Source organism: Scyliorhinus canicula, chromosome 10, assembly GCF_902713615.1.
Source record: "Scyliorhinus canicula chromosome 10, sScyCan1.1, whole genome shotgun sequence".
In the NCBI taxonomy this organism is placed as follows: domain Eukaryota; kingdom Metazoa; phylum Chordata; class Chondrichthyes; order Carcharhiniformes; family Scyliorhinidae; genus Scyliorhinus; species Scyliorhinus canicula.
In genome coordinates this window covers 109317994-109337308 of record NC_052155.1, presented here as the reverse complement: position 1 = coordinate 109337308, position 19315 = coordinate 109317994, and the positions used below count along the sequence as shown (strand labels likewise).

Sequence of the window (19315 nt, the reverse complement as noted above, 5' to 3'; positions counted from 1 at the left end):
GTGGGCACCGATCGCAGGCCTGTCCCTTCCAGAGCACAGTCGCGGTGCTCCCTCCAAATCGAGCCCCTAGATGCCCCAAACGGGCATCTGGCCCCTTTCACGAATGCAGCGACCAGGTGTGGTTGCTGTCGTGGTGAAACGGGCGTGAAGGGCCGGCCCATCGGGCTCGGAGATTCGCCGTTCGCCGTGAAAACCGGCGAGCGGCGATTTTTCTGAGCTGGGGGGAAAGAGAATTGCTGGGGTCGCCAGGGGGGCATAAAAAATGTGGGGAGGCCTTCCCGCGATTCTCCCAGGCCGTGTGGGGAGCAGAGAATTCCGCCCCACAGGCTTCCAGAATTTACTTTAATTCTCCTTAGCAATCCAGCTATTAGGAGGCTCCGTTAACTCAGTTGGTTCGTGATTTGGAGTGGCAGCAACAATTCCCGTACCAACCGAGGTTATTGATGAAAGCCTCACCTTCTCAGCCTTGCCCCTCGCCTGAGCTGTGGTGCCTCTCAGGTTAAATCACCACCAGTCAGCTCACTCTCAAACGGGAGAGCAACCTATGGTCCTCTGGGACAGTGGCGACCTTTACACTTTTTATTCTGAGAAAAAAATTCTCATCATCTCAGTGTTAAATGGGAGATCCCTTATTTAAAAACTGGGTTCCCTAGTTCTAGACTCCCCAACAAGGGCAAACATCCTCTCAGCATCCATCCTGTCAATTACTGCCTCTGTAGTAATGTGTAGTTTAGGTCTTGTTACTTAAGGATACAAGTAAATTAGAAACAGTTCAGAGAAGGTTTGTTTGAGTGATTCCTGGAAAGAAAGGGTTATCTAATCAACAAAGGTTAAGCTGGTAGGGCCTATACCCATTGGAGTTTGTAAGAATTAGAAGTGACCTTATTGAAACATAATCTGAAATTTCTGGGAAGTTTAATATCTGAAGATTTCAGGTATGTCAAGGAAGTGAGAGTAAGGATAACAATGGGAAAAGTTGCATTTAACAAAAGAAGATGATTTTTGACTGGATGGCTGAATAGAGAACCAATCAAAGATGATGAAGAATTTGTAGTGGGTGTGTGGTGCTGAAACATTGATGCTGAAGAAATAGCTTTGAGATGTAGAGCTTGAACTGCATAGAGAAGGTAAAGAAGCTAGCTAAGAAAAAAAGTGGCATGGGTTGTTGAAAAAGTGCCAGAAGGACAGATGGAAGGAATTAAAACTAAGGGACAAAAAACACCTCTGAACCACCTGAAGAATGGGGAGATCTTATGGAGGATTAGGGAGGATAACCAACAGCTTAGTTGGTTACTGATAATGATCATCCGCTTAGAAGAACAGGTTAATCAAACCATATTCTCACAAATACTTGTCTATTATTATTTTAAAAAAATCAATTGAATATTTCTGCTTAAATCAGCCAATAACAAACTACATCGGGCGTAATTTTCTTGCAGCATTGTGCTCAAGCGAGAGCACAACACGGCTGGAAAATCTCGGGAGAGCCCTCCAGCAGGCCTCCTAACACCTCCGTGCCTAGCGGGGTTTACCCTAGTCCCGTGAGACGTTCAGAACACCGCCCTAAACAGGTGGGACAAAATGACGCTTGATGAAGTAGGTCTTAAACTTACATAAGACCTACCCGCGCGATATCCACCGGCCTCCCTTGATTCTCCAGCCTTCCCAGGGAGGCTGCAGCCAGGTGCCATCCAGCACTGGTCCACACAAATATGGACCAGGCGGAACGGCAACCGGGGGGGTCTCCTGGGACATCGGAGGCCCCTGGGTGGTCAAGATCAGAGCAGGGTGACCCCCTGGCATTCCCCCTGGAAGGTGGACACCTTGGAACTGCCAATAATGGCATTGCCCCGCCAGCAGGTGCACTGCCTGGGGGCCAGGGGGCCATGCCCATGAAATGAGTGGAGGGGATGTTTAAAGGGTGGGAGAGTGCAGGGCAGGTAAGTAGGGCTTCTAGGAGATTGGGGGGGATGTGGGGGGTGATGTGTGGGGGTCCTGGAGGGAGGGAGTTCTGTAAGGGGGCTTGGGGGGCCTGAAGAGGGGTCCCCAGGGACCGCATAGCGGGGTGTCCTCACTTGGCTGTGGGGTAGTGCCCATGTGTGTGTGTGCACGTGTGTGTGTATGTGGAGGGGGTGTTGTTGCCCATGGGTGGAGGGGACCCACATGCTCACTTAGATATCGGGCCACCCTTTCAAAATGGCTGTCCGATCTCGGAGTTCAGCTCCCCATTGCTAAATAAATTCTACGGGTGGGCTAACTCCCACGGCCCTAAAAATAACAGTGTCATTGAGCGGTGGGGAACTTGCCGATAGAGCCACCAGGAAACTCCCTGAAAAACCTGCCACAAATGAACTTCGAAATTTTTCCGGAGAATCGCGTCCATCAACTCTGTAATACAATTCGAAACTTAATGGGCTGCATTTATGAAATCACAGTAATATTTCTCATTGAAGCTAATGTGAACATATTTAAATCATAATATTCAAAGTCCTTAATACTGCATGTAGAAGAATCCAAGTTTGCATAAAATACCTTTAGTACAGGAAGCCCTTATAGATGTTGCAACTTTTATTGCAAACCGGCTTTCAGATCTATCTGCCACTATACCATAAATAAAATAGTGTTAACATTTTGAAACTGCAAGTCAAAATAGGGACAGTATAACTTTTTTTTCTTGATTAGTCCTGGCTGAGATAAGCAAAATGCATAAATAAATATAAAAATTTACATCTTACTCTTTCTTCGTTCTCGTTCCTTTAGAAAGGCCTCCAACCATTCCTGTTTGTCTTCTGATGTCTTTGCCATGCAGACAAACCATTTGTTTTTGGCAGTATTGTGTATTTTCCAACCATTGATCACAGTATGACCACTGCTGTGATAATCCGCTAGAAAAGAGTGCAATGCTAGTTATACACACCACAGAATTCTACTGTAAAACAACAACTTGCAGTTATATAGCTGCTCTCATGGAATAAAGCTTCTCACGATGTTTCAGAGGGCATTATTAAACACATTTAGATACTGACCACATAAGGTCAGATCACCAAACACTTGATCAAGAGATAGGTTTCAAGGATCTTAAAAGAAAGAGACTCAGAGGTTTAGGGAGGGGATTCTAGAGGTTAACTTAGGCAGCAGAAGGCATTGTTAAAACTATTTCTTCCAGAACAATATTTTTTTTTAAATACGAAGGACACTAAATTATCTGGACACTTGGAAAGTGATATGTTTTTTTTTTAAATAGTCAAATATTCACCTTTGAGTGGCAGCAAACATGCCTTTTCCAAGAAATCATCTGAGCAACATAGTACTTAAGCAGTGGAAGAACTATGTGCTTGTATACACTGCTGTTACTTTAACTGATGGGGGAAAAACTGTTTAAAGTTAAAGATCAAGTGATTTACTGGAAGTCACCTGACAGAGATGGGCTTGAAGTTTTGAACTTGTTCTTTTTTTAAACTCAGTTGAGAATTAACTGGGAAAGTGAAGAGCTGCCCAGCTCGCCTTGCCTGAAACCATGCAATTATCAGTATGCAGATAACAATTCTCAGTGGGACTTGTTTATATTTTTAAATCCGAAAGGCTGAATCAAGGAGAATTGATCTGGTTCTATTCTCCTCCACAGAGAAGTTCCATTGTTGAGGACCTCCAGATATCTGTTGGAACAACCTTGCTCTCTTCATTCAAGGGAACTTCAAATCATGGAGTGTCAAGTCCCTGCAAAATGTATCCTTATTATAATGATATTTTCTTCAACTGCCCATCTATGCCAAGACCCTATTTGTGTGTGTGTGTCTCTTGGGGCATTTAAAAGGGAAAAATAGTTACACTTGCAGATTACAAAGTGTGTTAATCAGTTCTTGTAACTTTTTTTAAAGTTTTGTTTATAACGAATCAATCATTCTGAGTTCATTGAAAGAATCCCGGTTAAAATCTCTTATATAAGGGGTCTAACAGTAGCAAAAGTAAATAATTGGCTGTTTTAGTAAGTGAATCACCATTACAATAATGTTATGACCTTTGGGATAGTAGGGCTACTAAACAAACTGCTCCCATCCCGGTTCTAACAGCGTGAACACTAGTGCTGGAGGAATTTAAATCAGGAATCCACAAGAGGGCAGGATTGGGTGAGAGCAGATACTAAAGGGCTATGGGGGAACATTACAGAGATAAGGAGGGAAAGAGCCATAAAGGGATTTGAAAATAAGGACAACAATTTCAAAATTGAGGCATTTCTTGATGGGGAGCCAAGCTAGGTCAGTGAACACTGGTTAGAAGCAAAGGAAAGGCACTGACCTCAAAGAAAACTGCCGACAAAGATTTATCGATCTTTATAGCTGGAATTCCCCCTTTCCCTAGGGAGTCTAAATTTAATTCTGAATGTATGGGAGGCCTTTATGTGCAGCAACGGTGATTTTAGCAAGCAATTAAATTCATGCATTCACAAACAGTAAACCAGGATTAAAAGCACTTAAAATCCTTCATGTTTAATCTAATTTTTCAGACAGCGAAAAAAATGTACCAATGTCATCCAGCCCGTGAGAAAAGCGACACAGGCTCAAATTCCAGAATCAAAGAACATGATTTTCTCTGGCGTCATTGAGATTTGCAAATTTAACCCCCCCCCCCCCCCCCCCCCCACCCCCCCATCTCTTGCCAGTGGAGTGCCGTGAATCACACCATAGAAGCATGGGAGGCTCATGTTACTACATTGGCATGTCATTGGCAAGCACTCATTCCAGACCCTTCCCCTCCCCTCGCATAATATTCAGTGGGCGCCGGAGTGACGTCATGCCAATATCATTTACAACAGGTCTATATAAAAGTGAACCTGGTGGCTCACCTCCAAGTGGGATGTCGGTGGTGAGTGCTCAGGCAGCCATGAATCTGCTGAGTTGTCACTGCTGAGGGTGCATTGGCGAGGGGGTCAAGATTAAGTTCAACTCACGGCCAGGACTGGGTGTCAGTCTCTCAATCTCAGTGGGAGGGGCTGCTCGCAGGCCTTACCTTCCATTCACTTGGGGGTACCTTGCTTTAAGGCAGTCTGGTGGCTGGCATGCAGGCACCCTGTGTTCTCCTTGCTGGGCTTATGCACAAATCACTGCTGAGGGAGTGCTCATTCTTAGGAGTTGGAAAATGAGTGGGAGGAGGGGAATACAGAGGATCAGCACTGGGGTCAACTGTGTGGTTTCTGGTTCTGGTCCCATGAGAGGCTAGACTGCATGAGCAGAGTGGGCGACTCAGGGATGGGTTGCATCCCAGCCTCATGAGGAATGAAGACCCTCTCAATTTGGGAAGCACAACTGAACAGTGAGTGGAACATCACACTCAGGCAACATTGTAACGATCAAGGGGTTGAACTGTATGGAATTTCAATTTGACTTGTACGGGAAGTTTGTGTGTCAGGAATTAGAGTAGGTCTGTTAAATGGGAGTATGAGGCAACCTCTAGGTTGTACTTATAATACTAATTGCCAACTTCACTGTAATTGACTGTTTCACATCTGCCACAAGAGGCAATCATTTGCGAGATATGCTCCTCACCCTTCACTGACAAGTCAATTGTGCCAATGAAGTCTGAAGAGCTAAAGTTCACTACCACTGATTTAAGTCCAAAAGCTTTGTCCCTCAGTTTGTTTAATTTAGTTTATTTGGTTCAATTAAATTAGTTGAACCCAGGCCTTCAACTGGTGTGGAGAGGCGAGGGGAAGGAGGTGGACCTCCTCTTGACCTGCTCGTGGATCTGGCAAAACTCACCATTAACAGGTCCAGGCAGCGGGCAATTGAGGGGGTCATCCAGCCTGACTGTCTGCCCCTCTTCCATGGCTTCATTCATGGCTGGGTGTCCCTGGAGAAGGAGATGCAGTGTCACACATACCATCAAGGCCTTCCGCAGGGACTGGGGTGTTCTATTATCGATCCCTTTAATCACATTTTAGTTTGATGTTCTTAAGTTCAGTTCAATCTTTTTTTTTTGTTTGGGCAGTGCCCCTATCAGGAGCGGCCACCCTATTTACAAAGAATAACAAAAAGTACAGCAGCAGGAAGAGGCCCTTCGGCCCTCCAAGCCTGTGCCGATCATGATGCGCTAACTAAAAGAAAACCTTCTTCTGCTTCACTCGAGTCTGTATCCCTCCATTTCCTTCATATTCAAAGAACATTTGCCCCTTAATCTGTTTCCTTTTGTTTCACTGGTTGCACCCTAAAAGTGTTTAGCCGGTGGGGAAAGGGGAAAGAAAGGAGGACGTCCTTGTGAACTTGTTCCTGGGCCCGACCAAACATGCCATAAACAGGTCCAGGCAGTGGGCATCCATCCTGACTGTCCCTTTACCGCAGCCAGATTCACGTTGCGGTGTCCCTGGGGAGGGAGCATGCTGTGTCCATGGACATCATCGAGGCCTTCCGTGTCAGGTGGGGTGCTTTATTGACCCTTTTAATCACATTTTAATTTGATGTGTTATGTTTCATTTGTAATTTGTTTTTGTTTAGGGCATCCCATTAAGGGGCTGCCCCTTTTAATTTTCCCTCAGTTAATATAATTTTGTTTAATTGTGTTATAAAAATAGTTGAGAGTCCCAAGGAGCTGCTGCTGCTGCAAGCGGGCTGAGGGCGGTTTTCTTTCCTGGGGTGCAAGACCTGGAAGTTTCTCCTAAACCTGAAGTTTCCAGACACAAAGGAGGAAAGCAATGAGCTCAGGAATCGTCTTTATTTGTGCTTCATATTTTCTTTTAGAGAACAGCGAAGAACAACTGCTAGAGAGAGAGAGAGACTGCTCTGGACTGCCTGCCGTAGGCTGATAGATTAACTGTTTCACCTGGATCACAGGAGCCAGAACTGCCCTTGTTACTGCTGTAGGAGCAGTCTCTCTTCTGGGAGGTACTGAGAGCCTAAGGCCTGCCGTATACTCTGTCAGGATCAAGTTGGCAAGTGTTCTGGATTCCAGGTGTGTCGATGGCAGATGAACCCCCTCCCGGAGGAGCTCAGGCCTTTCATCTGGAGCAGGACCAGTCTCCTCTACTAGGCAGTCCATCTTTGCCCGGCTGAGGAATCCTGGCCGGCAAATTGGCAGGAGTTGGTGGCCAAGGTCATAATTTCCCTGAAACGCTGGACAGGACTGCTTGGAATGCAGTTTTACAGGAGTGGAGTTCCGGTCATAAACCAGCATCCATGTTGTGGTACCGGCTGGTCACTTTAACTCTTCCCCCTGATTTTATCACAAACATCCAGAGAATGTTCATTTAGTTCCGCTGGAACAAAAGACTGCACAGGGTTGCTGTTGAGTTTCTGAGTCTTTTGCTTAAGGGTGGTCAGATGCTTCCAAGTGCCGACCTTCCACCTTCAGACCCTGCAGCGATACCTCTATGTCAAGTCACCTCCTAGATGGTGTGCCCTGGTGACGTATTTCTTCGGCCAGATGCACGGCCGGAACTATGACGTCCAACTCTTGTTCGTAGACCTGACAGGTCTCCTTGCAGGTGTTGCCCGTCATTTACCAGGACCTACTCAGGCCTTGCACATAGCTCTTTTCCGTCTGGAATAGCGGCTGTCGCCAGGGAGCCGCTGCTCACGAATCCGCACCTCCACCATTACCATTCCAGTGCCTGGCTTAGGAACAGGCAGTGGCTGTTGCGGTGACCAGGATCAGGGGTTGGTGGTGGAGTGGGCAGGACAACATCCTACTAGTTGGCACATCGTGTTACAGTATCTATCTGGCCTGTGGCCAATGCCATCTGTGACCTCTAAACGGTCATGCTCGGTCCCGATGGCACTTGTGGTCTTGAGGCAGCGCAGGTGAGCGGTTAACTCCTGTCTGAGTGTATCCCTGCTCAGATGGAATTTCACACTGGCCTCAAGCCCCCAAATCCCCCCTCGAGATTCGGGGCCCCTTGAGTCTGAGTCGCCTTGTGGAAATGCCCTCCGTGCCCTTTCGGATTGCACAGAGTGGTTTCCTGTCTGGGCTGCTGCTGCTCACTCTTCACTTCCTTGCCCGCTGTCCAGATATGCCTTGGTACTCCTTGTTGCCATTCGATAGCCTCCAGTGGAGGTTCCTCTCTGGATGAGCCAATCCCCTTAATATCGGGGACCTGGGGTGGAGGGTATTGAATGCTGCAGTCCATACACCGCAGGATGCATCGGTTCACGGACTTCCAAGGTGCCTGCACATTTTGTGGTCTTGTGGAGTCCGTGGTTGCGTTAGATTGCACTCCCTTTTCAGTTATTTAAAAAACCTTTTTTGCAGTTTATTTGCAATTCAGTCCCATGCTTCTGATCAATAGGTGCCCGGTGAGGAAGGGCAGGAAAGGAGGTGGACCTCCTCATGAACCTGCTCCTCTGTCTGCCCAAACTCGCCATCAACAGGTCCAGGCAGTGGTTAACCAAGGGGGTCATCCGACTCGGCGGAGGGGGGAGGGCGGGGAGAAGGCCTCGTGATAGGTGGGCAGCCTGCGAGGTGGCTGGGTGAGGGATCACCTTGGGGTGGGTGACGGGATGCACTGAGAGACTGGAGATGGCAAACTTAACCTAGCCGCGCAATGGTGGTCATTCATCTTCCTGCACTGCTGGCCCATCCTCTTCCGGAGTGCACAGGCACTCATTAATGCAGCAGTAACCTCCCAGACAGGGAGGGGCACACGCTGTGGTCCGCTTCCTGGAGTGTGGTGCAGGACATCATCCAGAAGTCTGGTTAGGGCGTCCTACAGAAACGGGTACTGGGCATCCCTGGCAGCTATCACCTCGAATGGATCTGGAATGAGTGCTGGAGAGACGTTTTAATGGAGGTCCCCAGTGATTAAGTTTCCCTGGGACACGCGAAAACAGCAGGAGGCACCAAGAGTGCAGGATGATTCTATGGGAAAAAATACTTTTCTTACAGAGGCCCAAAAGTCCATGAGAAAGGCCACTAGTTCACAACGTTCTCGCCAGAATTGACACTTTGCCATTTTTTGCTCATTAAACAAGGTGCAAGTTTTCCAAGTTTTTACATCGAGATTAACAGCATTAGAGTGTAAATTCCCATTATTTCATCACGTAGTCTGTGGAAATCTCTAAAGTGTCAGCATATGGAGAAGCATATACTTACGGCAACCTCTCTGAGCTACTCGGTACATATTTCAATGCCTGAAGTTGCTGGCAGTTTCTTTTTAAATATATTCTATTCCAAACACAATCATAATACAAATAATCAAAAAATAAATATCACCAAGTTTAAAATAGTTTGTCATCTTCCCCCTTTTCTTCTCCCCTAAATTACCCCAACACCCCTTCCCTCATCAGACCCCGCTGCCCCCATGCTCTCCCCCCCCCCCCCCCCCCCCCCCCCCACCCACTGGTGACAGACAGATCCTCAAATAGAGACACAAAGAGCCTCCATCTTACATACAAACCCTCTTCCGACCCTCTGAGAGCAAACTCGATCTTCTCCAGTTGGTGAAATTCCGCCAAACCCCCATCCACGCCGATACCTTCGGCAGCACAGTCAACTTCCAACCCAGTAAGATTCGCCGCCGGGCAATCAGAGTGGTGAAGGCCAAGACATCGCCCTTTCCTCTCTCGCAGCTCCAGCAACTCTGAAACACCGAAAATTGCCACCAAAGGGCATGGTGCCATCCTCACCCCCACAATCTCTGACAGGCTCTCAAAACCAATGCCCAGAATCCTCCCAATTCGAGCACACCGAAACATGTTAACATGTGAACTTCCGCACCTCTCGCATTTGTCCTCAACCCCAGGGAAGAACCTACTCATATGAGCCCAAGTCATATGCGCATCGTGCACCACCTTAAACTGTGTAAGGCCCATTCCGGCACAGGATGATGTCGAATTTACACCGTGCATAATTTCACTCCAGGCACCATCCACCTACCACCCCGCACTAGCTCTATCCCCAGCTCCTCCTCCTATTTCCGCCTTATCTTCTTTGTTTCCAACAACCACCCGTAAATATTCGCAATACTCCCTTCCCCAGCTCATCCTGAGTTAGCAATTTCTCCACGTTCATTGATATAATAACTTACTTGATGGAGTCAATACCACAGCCTCCTGATGTTCCTGACAACTGCAGCCCCTGAACAAAACTTATCTGATCCTCAGAGATCACGTTTGGCACACACCCCTCCAATCGCCTTGCCAACACCTTAGCCAGTAACCTTCACATCCATATCAGCAGAGAGATGGGCCTATAAGACCCACACTCTGTGGGGTACTCATCTTTTCTTCCGCGCCAGTGAGTTCATCTATACATCCCCAGGAGATGGGCACGTTTCCTCCAAAAAACATATATATCATTTTTTTATTATTATTAAGGGGCAATTAGCCAATCCACTACCCTGCACATCTTTGGGTTGTGGAAGGGTGAGATCCAGGCAGACACGGGGAGAATGAACAAGCTCCATATGGACAGTGACCCAGGGCCAAGATTGAACCCCCAGTCCTCGGTGCCAACGTTCCCTACTCCTTCGCCAGATCTGGGGCCTGACCCGTCCGTCCTTGGGTCTAACACGCAATTGAAATCGCCCCCCATTATCAACTGATGCAAATCCAAGTCCGGGATGGACACTATCACCTTCTGAACAAAGTCTGCATGTCCCAATTGGACTCATACATATTTAATAAAACAAGCGGCACCCTGCCCACTATCACAAAACTCCCTCCCGGGTCCCGCACCTCTTTGGCCACCACAAATACCACCCTCTTACTCAACAGGATCGCAACCTTCCTTGACTTGGAATCAAACCCAAAATGGAAATACCTGCCACACCCATCCCTTTCTTAGCCACATTTGGTCCTTCACCCGCAGCTATCCTCACCGGAGGTTTCTGCCCCCCCCCCACCTTATTAAGATACGCCATCCCATCTAACTCAAATCTCTCCCTGCCACCAAGTTCCCCTCTAGCCTGCGTTAAATAGCCGCCCTATCCCTGCTGGCAGTTTCAATAGTCTAATGGAAGTTGAATGTTGACAGTTTCAACATTATTACCACAACTAAATCTGGGCCATAGAAGTGAAAGTCTTGTTGGATGTTATTTCATAAGTCACAATCAGTGATTTTCTACATATTGTATATTTGTTTTGTTATTTTCTTTTTACTCGCATCATATTTTTACTTGATATTCTATTCTTCCGCATATGGTTGGAGCTTTTCTTATGAATTGTGTTTAAAAGTCTCCTCTTCTCTGGGTCTTTTATTACCATTCCTTGTAGTCACTGCAGAGACAGTCCATATTTTACCTTTGAATGTGTTTATCACATAATAGAGTGGAATTTAAGGCATCCCAGCAACCAGTTTGTAGGAGCAAGGAGGCATTTAATCAGATGGGAGTGGGCCAAGTAAGGACACCACAACCTTCCTACAGCTTTCCATTAAACCTGGGGCAGGAAGGCTCTTGGATAGCCTTCCCTGCTGGACATTGAGAGGCACTCAAATGGGCAATTGATATCTGGCTAATGGCCTCACCACACTGCCTCTGCTATTCAACTAGTGGCAGGGGGCTGTCATCTTGCAGGAAGCCCAAAAAGCAGACTAGTCCACTCCCAAGAGGGAATCCCTTATTCCAAGATACTCAATGTCTGATCAAAGCATCCGTCATTCAGATCTGGGGGGGCGGGTTGATGTGTGCATTGATGGTAGCTGACAATGTTTCTAGTCGTACGGCCTGCAATGCAGAACTGCCAACTGGGGATTGGGATTTCTAGCCTCGAGTCCATAACCTCAAATGGTGGTCACCTACTTATCCAAGAGACATTTAATACTGCCGGGCCTTCCTCAATGGAATCAACGCAGGGCCCTCGCAGCTCTCTTGCCAGTGGGCGAGACCCCCATTGCCAGATTAAATTCCACTCTTAATTATAAATAAATCACTGCACTTGTCCTGCCCAGTTAATATGATCAATGGGTTACATGTCAAATATGAGACAATACAGTGCGTTGTGTATAAAAGTTTTTGTTTGTGGGAATGATTAAATGCCTCCTTTCATCAATATCCTCTATTTCTATGTTGATCTCTATGAGACACAAACGCACCATTAAGCTGGCACAACAGCCAAAGATTTGTTTCCCCCTTTCCTCATCCTGGTGGAGTCTGAATCAAAAAGAATGATCTTGTGGGGGTAAAACCCTCCTACCTTGAAAATGTAATCCAGTGTGTAATTGAAAATACAGAAAAATGTGTCATTTGAAACATGGAAGTCTGGCAATATCTGGTCTGAGAGGATACAGGGAAAGATCCCACAAAAGGTTATTAGCAGCTGCAAAGAGCAGGATTATAAAATGCAGATTCTTTCTCACAAGCAGGCTTAGCAAACACACAGGTTTCACGTAATAAGCTAAAACAATGGCTCACACCTTCATTGAATGTAACTATCTTAGGAAGTTTCTGGAAAAGCATGGATGAGAGTTTCAATTGAATTAAGTGATGAATGTTAAAACCAGGCAGGTCTTTCAAGTCATAACCAAGTGAAATTTTAGCATACAGCTAAAAGCAAAGGTTTCACACCTTCATTGAAATTAACTCTCTTAGTAAACAGCTGGAAAGGATGGATGATGTTCAGTCGAATTTGGTGTCAATGCTAAATTCGACTAACATCAAGTCAATTAAAAGAAAATTGGAGACAACCTGTCTATGAGAGATATAATTTAAAGTCAAAATCAAAGGTAAAGTTATGAGCTGGGGCAATTGGAAAATTAAACTATTCAACTGACAGAATTAAAAGTAACCCTCTATTGAAACCAAAGCATATTTGAACATCACAAAGGAACAATGTAATTAGATCCGAGGGCTGAGGCCATGCCCAAAATGAATACTTAGTTATATTAGAATGTTTACATCACAGATATTTTTTAACATCAAGTGAAATAAGTTAATTTACAATAAGGCTCTAAAAACTTATAATTGGTAGAAGAGAATATAAACCCGTGGAGCAGAAGCAGACCAGCAACAGACAGGAGGGAGGAGAACTCAGAGAGAGGAAGAGAAGCATATTTCAGCTCTCACAGCTCGGTCCATGGGAAAGACAAGACAAGCAGCCGAGCTTAAACAGCTATACATCTAAGGAAGACTAGAATTTAAACAGGAGTCAGAGTCAGCTGAGAGATAGCTAGCAGAGGCAGTTCTTATAGCTCAGTACATGGATCGACAAGACACAGCAACAGAGCTAACCAGTGAATACATCCCAAGAAGACCAGACTTTAAAGAAGATTGATTGTCAAGGTGGGCCTGAAGGTCCCTTCAATCAAACAGCAGGATCCAGAAGCAAGATCTTTTTACCTTTCTGTAAAGAAAGGGTTTGCAGCTTTTAAACGAAAAAATATAATAATAAAATAACTTAACTTAACTTAACTTAACTTAACCTGAAAAAGTGGTTATTCCTAAAGTCTACATTACTTATTTAGCAATGCAGGACCCAGGACATCGATGCTACTAAGTGGTAAGTAGATAAAATCTTCGGTGAAGGTATGGGTTATACCGGGGGATAACTTGAAAATATAGTTTGACCTGAATAGCACCCACCGAAGCCTGCATCGGAGTCAGGGAGTGAGAATCCCTGTTCACCATTTAGAATATCGGCCCTTTTTGGTATAGGGGGAATTCTAAGAATAGTGGTGAGTTTTTAAAAACAAGTGTTATATTCTCAATCTGAAGACATTCAGTAATGTAACAAAAAAAACAATTCTTCTACTGCCTTGGTAATAATGCCACAAGATACAGTAAAGTTATTCTGGTAAATTATACCAGCAACTTGATGAGAGAAAGGGCTGATGATCTCTGCCAAGAATCAGTAATGATACATTTTTCCAATCAGGCAGATCAAGGTGGCAGGAAATTCTTAGAGAAAACAGGTAAGGCAAGGACTTCATTTAATTATCTATGAAAATGAATGTAGAAAAAACATGTAACCTCCCATAATTTATCCTGCATATGTGGTCTATTTGTCCCACCCAATTAAAATGTTGTTTGGTATATGTCAGGACATCAGCGTTTAAAGAAGAACTAACATTGACTTACTTTGGATTTCGAAATCTGCAAGGAGAAAATGTTAAATATTTTCTGGATGTTTATGGAAATGAAGTGTTGCCAAAATTAGCCAAAAGTTTTGATATTCTCAGCTTCTGCAATTTAATGTTAGCCATGGTTAACCAATGGTATCACCTTGATATTTATATTATTTGGAGAAAGAAAGGACTTTTTTTTGCAGTTGTCATCTCCAATCACTTATGGGGAACAAAGGTGCCACAGGATTGACACTGACATGAGAGGCAATTTATTGTTCAAATTCTTTAATATGTATGCTACTGCGAATATCACTAATTAAATATTGACAGTGGTCTGCCATGATTTCCATAAAGCCCTGCTTCATGGTTGTCTGCATGATCTCCAAACAAATAGAATGTTAGATTACAACTTCAGCCTTTTATTGATCAAAACAAAATCATGAACTGTGTTGTTTGCTGGTTATTTGTGATTAACAGAGATGCTAAATCATGATCAATACACGAGGCCATATAAACTGTTGAATAAGCAATTCATCATGATCGAATTAATATTTGAAATTAATATATTTACCATGTGAAGACGTAAATTATTTCATTCGACTGTTGGTATTCCCACATGGGTCATATTCTTTACATTTGGGAGCATTTTGAATCCATCACATCAATAAGAACTTGTTAACATCCGTTTGATCAATTCAACAAAGAAATACCTGTTCCATCATCCACATTTTCCACTTCCATGACCTCTGTGTTTATTCTGCCACGAAAATGGTATCGGTGTCCATCTGCCACTTTCTTAGGGTGTGAGGTGTTCTTTAATCGCCTTAAATTTAAGTGACAGCATCATTTATTCATTTAGATCAAAAATCCGGGATCCCATTAATAAACAAAGTACTACAGGTGCTGGAGAGAGAAACACAGTTGACATATGACCCTTCTATAACTCAGTCCTGTAGAAGAGTCAAATGGACTTGAGACATTGGGTGGAATTTGGGTTCTAACTGAAAACCAGTGTGTTTCACCCCACAAAAACAGTCAGGTTTTCTCACCTGAATTTCTGACACTGTCAAAGAAAATTGGGGGCGGGGGGGGGTTTGCTTGATTTGCGGCATCACTCTAGCAGGACGGGACCTGATAGAGCCGGGCGCCTCCCGCTCCCGCACGGACATCCACAACCCCCCATGGACACCGGAATCCCCGGGTGACAAGATGCACAACCCCAGCCTTCACACACAGAAGGGAAATCCCCTGCCCCACACTACGCAAGCATCAGGGTGACCCCCCCTACAGTCTCCACGCCCACCCTCCATTCACAGTCTCTAGCTCCCCCTGGCACCCTCACATTCTAATGCAGGCGCAACCATCCCCATCAACCATTGGGATTCCCCCCATATGTAAGGGGAACCCCCCTCAATGGGGCTAACGAGAGCCTGCCTCTGGTAGTGTCAGGGAGGTCTGCCATGTCATTCACCACCCAAAGTCAATACTCACCTTTGCGCCCCTGCATTGTCATCATGGCTTTTGTTTTCAAAAACCAGTTGCGATTCCCGGAGCATGACATCATGGGGATCGAAACAATGACGTAAAGTGTTTCAATGATATGTAAATACAGTTAAATTCATGGAAATCAGGTTCAAGCCCTTTTCTGGGCGCGAACCTGATCACGTCACCAGTGAGGGGCAGGGAAGATCTCAAATTGAGATTTCATTGGCGCAAATCCCATAATGGCCCTCTCGCAAGATTTAGTAGCCATGATGGGATTTGTGCCCGTGGCAAACAGGTCTGCTAAATCTCACCTGTTAACTAAGTTTCTCTCTCCACAGGTGCTGCCAGACCAGCTGAGTATATCCAACATTTTCTGATTTTTTAACTGGGCTACCTTTCTCTTTCCCCATTGAATGCACTCCAATAGTCAGTATGGCTTTGCAAGGGGAAAGTTATGTCTCACCCATTTTTTTTTTAAAATTTAGATTACCCAATTATTTTTTCCAATTAAGGGGCAATTTAGCGTGGCCAATCCACCTACTCTGCACATTTTTAGGTTGTGGGGGCGAAACCCACGCAGACACGGGGAGAATGTGCAAACTCCACACGGACAGTGACCCAGAGCCGGGATCGAACCTGGGACCTCAGTGCCGTGAGGCAGTTGTGCTAATCACTAGGCCACCGTGCCGCCCTATGTCTCACCCATTTGATTGAGTTTTTTGAAGGGGAAACCAAGAAGGTAGATGAGAGCAGTGCAGTTGACATTGTCTACATGGACTTTAGCAAGGCCTTTTACAGGGTACCGCATAGTAGGTTGTTGCATAAGGTTAAATCTCATGGAATCCAGGGTGAGGTATCCAATTGGATGCAAAATTGGCTTGGCAACCAAAGCCAAAGGGTGGTTGTGGAGGGTGGTTTTTCAAACTGGAGGCCTGTGACCACAGATCGGTGAAGGGTCCACTGTTATTTGTTCTATACACTAATTATTGGGATGAGAATGTAGACGGCATGGTTAGTAAGTTTGCAGATGACACCAAGATTGGTAGTATAGTGGATAGCGAACGTTATTTTAGATTGTAACAGGATCTTGACCAATTGGGCCAGTGGGCAGATGAATAGCAGATGGAGTTTAATTTGGATAAATGTGAGGTGATGCATTTTGGTAGATCAAATCAAGGCAGGACCTACTCAGTTAATGGTAGGGAGTTGGGGAGCGTTACAGAACAAAGAGATCTAGGGGGTACAGGCTCATAGCTTCTTGAAGGTGGAAATGCAGGTGGACAGGGTGGTGAAGAAGGCATTCAGCATGCTAGGGTTCATTGGTCAGAATATTGAATACAAGAGTTGGGACGACTTGTTGAAGTTGTACAAGACATTAGTAAGACCACACATGGAATACTGTGTTCAGTTCTGGTCACCCTATTATAGGAAGGATATTGTTAAACTAGAAAGAGTGCAGAAGAGATTTACGAGGATGCTACCAAGACTTGATGGTCTGAGCTATAAGGAGAGGCTGGGACATTTTCCCCTGGAGTGTAGGGGTGATCTTATAGAGGTCTATAAAATAATGAGGGGCATAGATAAGATAGATAGTCAACATACTTTTCCAAAGTTAGAGGAGTCTAGAACTAAATGGCATAGGTTGAAGGTGAGAGGGAAGAGATACAAAAGAGGCCAGAGGGAAAATTTCTTCACAGAGGGTGGTGAGCATCTGGAACGAGCTGCCAGAGGCAGTGGCAGAGGCGGGTACAATATTTTCCTTTAAAAAACAGTTGAGACAGTTACATGTGCAAGGTGGGTATAGAGGGATATGGGCCAAATGCAGACAAGTGGGACTAACTTAGTGATAAAAACTGGGCGGCATGGTGAAGCTGGGCCGAAGGGCCTGTTTCCATGCTGTAAACATCTATGATTCTATGACTGTAGGTTTTGTAAAACTTTATATACGTTTGGAATAAAATGCATTAAAAAAAAACATTTCACCATGGCTGCGTGGGCCTCACCCCCACAACCCAAAGATGTGCAGGGTAGGTGGATTGGCCACGCTAATTTAACCCTTAATTGGAAAAATTAAAAAACAAATTCCCAGGCATAGGCTTTGGGGACTGGATGGTCGGCAGCCACCTCCTGTATCTGCCCTGGATTGAAATCATAGTTTTAGTCATTGGGGCTCATTTTAAGTCCAATTTCCATGTTTGTTAAGTTTTATATCATTCTCTTCAGGTGGGATTTGCAAGTGCATACCTGCGCTACAAAGTCATTTACTGGTTTTGAGTTTATTTGAGCTGGTACAAATAATGTTTATTTAACATTATCTATCACCCATTAACTAATTGTTCACACATAATTGAAGAAGTCACCAGCTGACTGAAATATATCTAATTTTCCATATTTGGTGAACCCATCCTGAACATTTGTATTCCGCAGAAAAGAAATGTAAAACTCAGGATTTTTTAAAAGTTCAATTTTATTAAAAACTGATTAGTTTGAGTTTCCCCATCTCTGACATTTTAATCATTTTCCCCCGGTGCAAATTAGCTTGCCATTTACTTACTGCAGATTTGCTCCAGTCAGACATTCATCCTACTGAAAGCATTGGAGACAGTATTTGTAAATACTCGGTTAAATTGTTGATCCTCTCAATAGCCACTGTGAAACCACAAAGGGAAATTGGAGAAAACATCTTCCTGTTTCCTATATATCTTAATGTTTGTTTCTGTATCAAAGAGGTTTGTGGCGGTTGGACATGGATGCTTACCTTCCAGGTCCTGTGTGGTAAGTTCAGCCTCAGCAAAAACAAGCTTTCAACATTCCAGTGTGGGAATTTCACATATTAACCATCCTGTGTCCAAATGGAATTACAAAGTCATTTCTGCATTGGACAATTTTGTGGTATGCCCCTGATGACTGAGACAAGGTGAGTTTGCATTTTTCAGATTTGCTTAGGATTTGTCATAACCATCAGTCAATTTCCATTCTATTAGCCTGTGTTAGATTCAGATCAAGTTTCATGGTGAAATAACGGCGCACTAACCTGCTGTAAATACTATCTTCCATCCACAGCATCATAATCTTCAAAAACATTAGTTCACATTAATACTGTTCTGATATATAAATTCTTATTAAGTAACAAATTATGATGCTGTACTCATGATGGCTCAGATTGAAATAAAAGCTCCATAATCTCATTTGGCAATATGTTTAGAGTAGAGTTATAGGGCGGAATTCTCCGCAGGGGGCCGAATTCGTGAAGGCCGTCGTGAACTCAGCCGAGGTTCACGACGGCCTCGGAGCCCGCTCCCCGCACCTAATTCACCCCCACCCGGGGGGCTAGGAGAGGGCCTCCGTCTTTCTTGGCACCGACCTCGTCACGCCGAGAATGTGAAGTCATCCGCGCATGCGCGGGTTGCCGGTTCCAACCCGCGCATGCGCGGATGACATCATTGCGCGGACGGCACGAACCTGCGCATGCGCGGTAGCCGTCTTTCTCCTCAGCCGCCCGGCAAGACGTGGCGGTTTGATCTTGCCGGGCGGCGGAGGGGAAAGAGTGCGTCCGTTTTGGACGCTGGCCCGACGATCGGTGGGCACCGATCGCGGGCCTGTCCCCTCCCGAGCACAGTCGTGGTGCTCCCGTCCCAATCAGACCTCTAGATGCCCCAAACGGGCATCTGGCACCCGTTTCACGAATGCAGCGACCAGGTGTGTTTGCTGGCGTCGTGAAACGGGCGTGAAGGGCCGCCACTTGGCCCATTGGGCTCGGAGAATCACCGTTCGCCGTAAAAAACAGCGAGCAGCGATTTTTCCGAGCGGGGGGGAGGGAGAATCGCGGGGGGCGCCAGGGGGT

At 45.3% G+C, this 19315-nt stretch overlaps 1 protein-coding gene across 1 annotated transcript in view; it reads right to left on the bottom strand.

Annotated features, from left to right (window-relative positions):
* The window catches only part of prex2 (phosphatidylinositol-3,4,5-trisphosphate-dependent Rac exchange factor 2), a 624716-nt gene that overhangs the window by 428722 nt on the left and 176679 nt on the right, over window positions 1–19315 (bottom strand). The window contains exons 8-9 of the mRNA XM_038808469.1: window positions 14697–14809; window positions 2729–2885 (exon numbers count right to left, since the gene is read on the bottom strand). Of these exons, the coding sequence (XP_038664397.1) occupies window positions 2729–2885; window positions 14697–14809 (270 nt within the window). The remainder of the gene's footprint in view (window positions 1–2728; window positions 2886–14696; window positions 14810–19315) is intronic.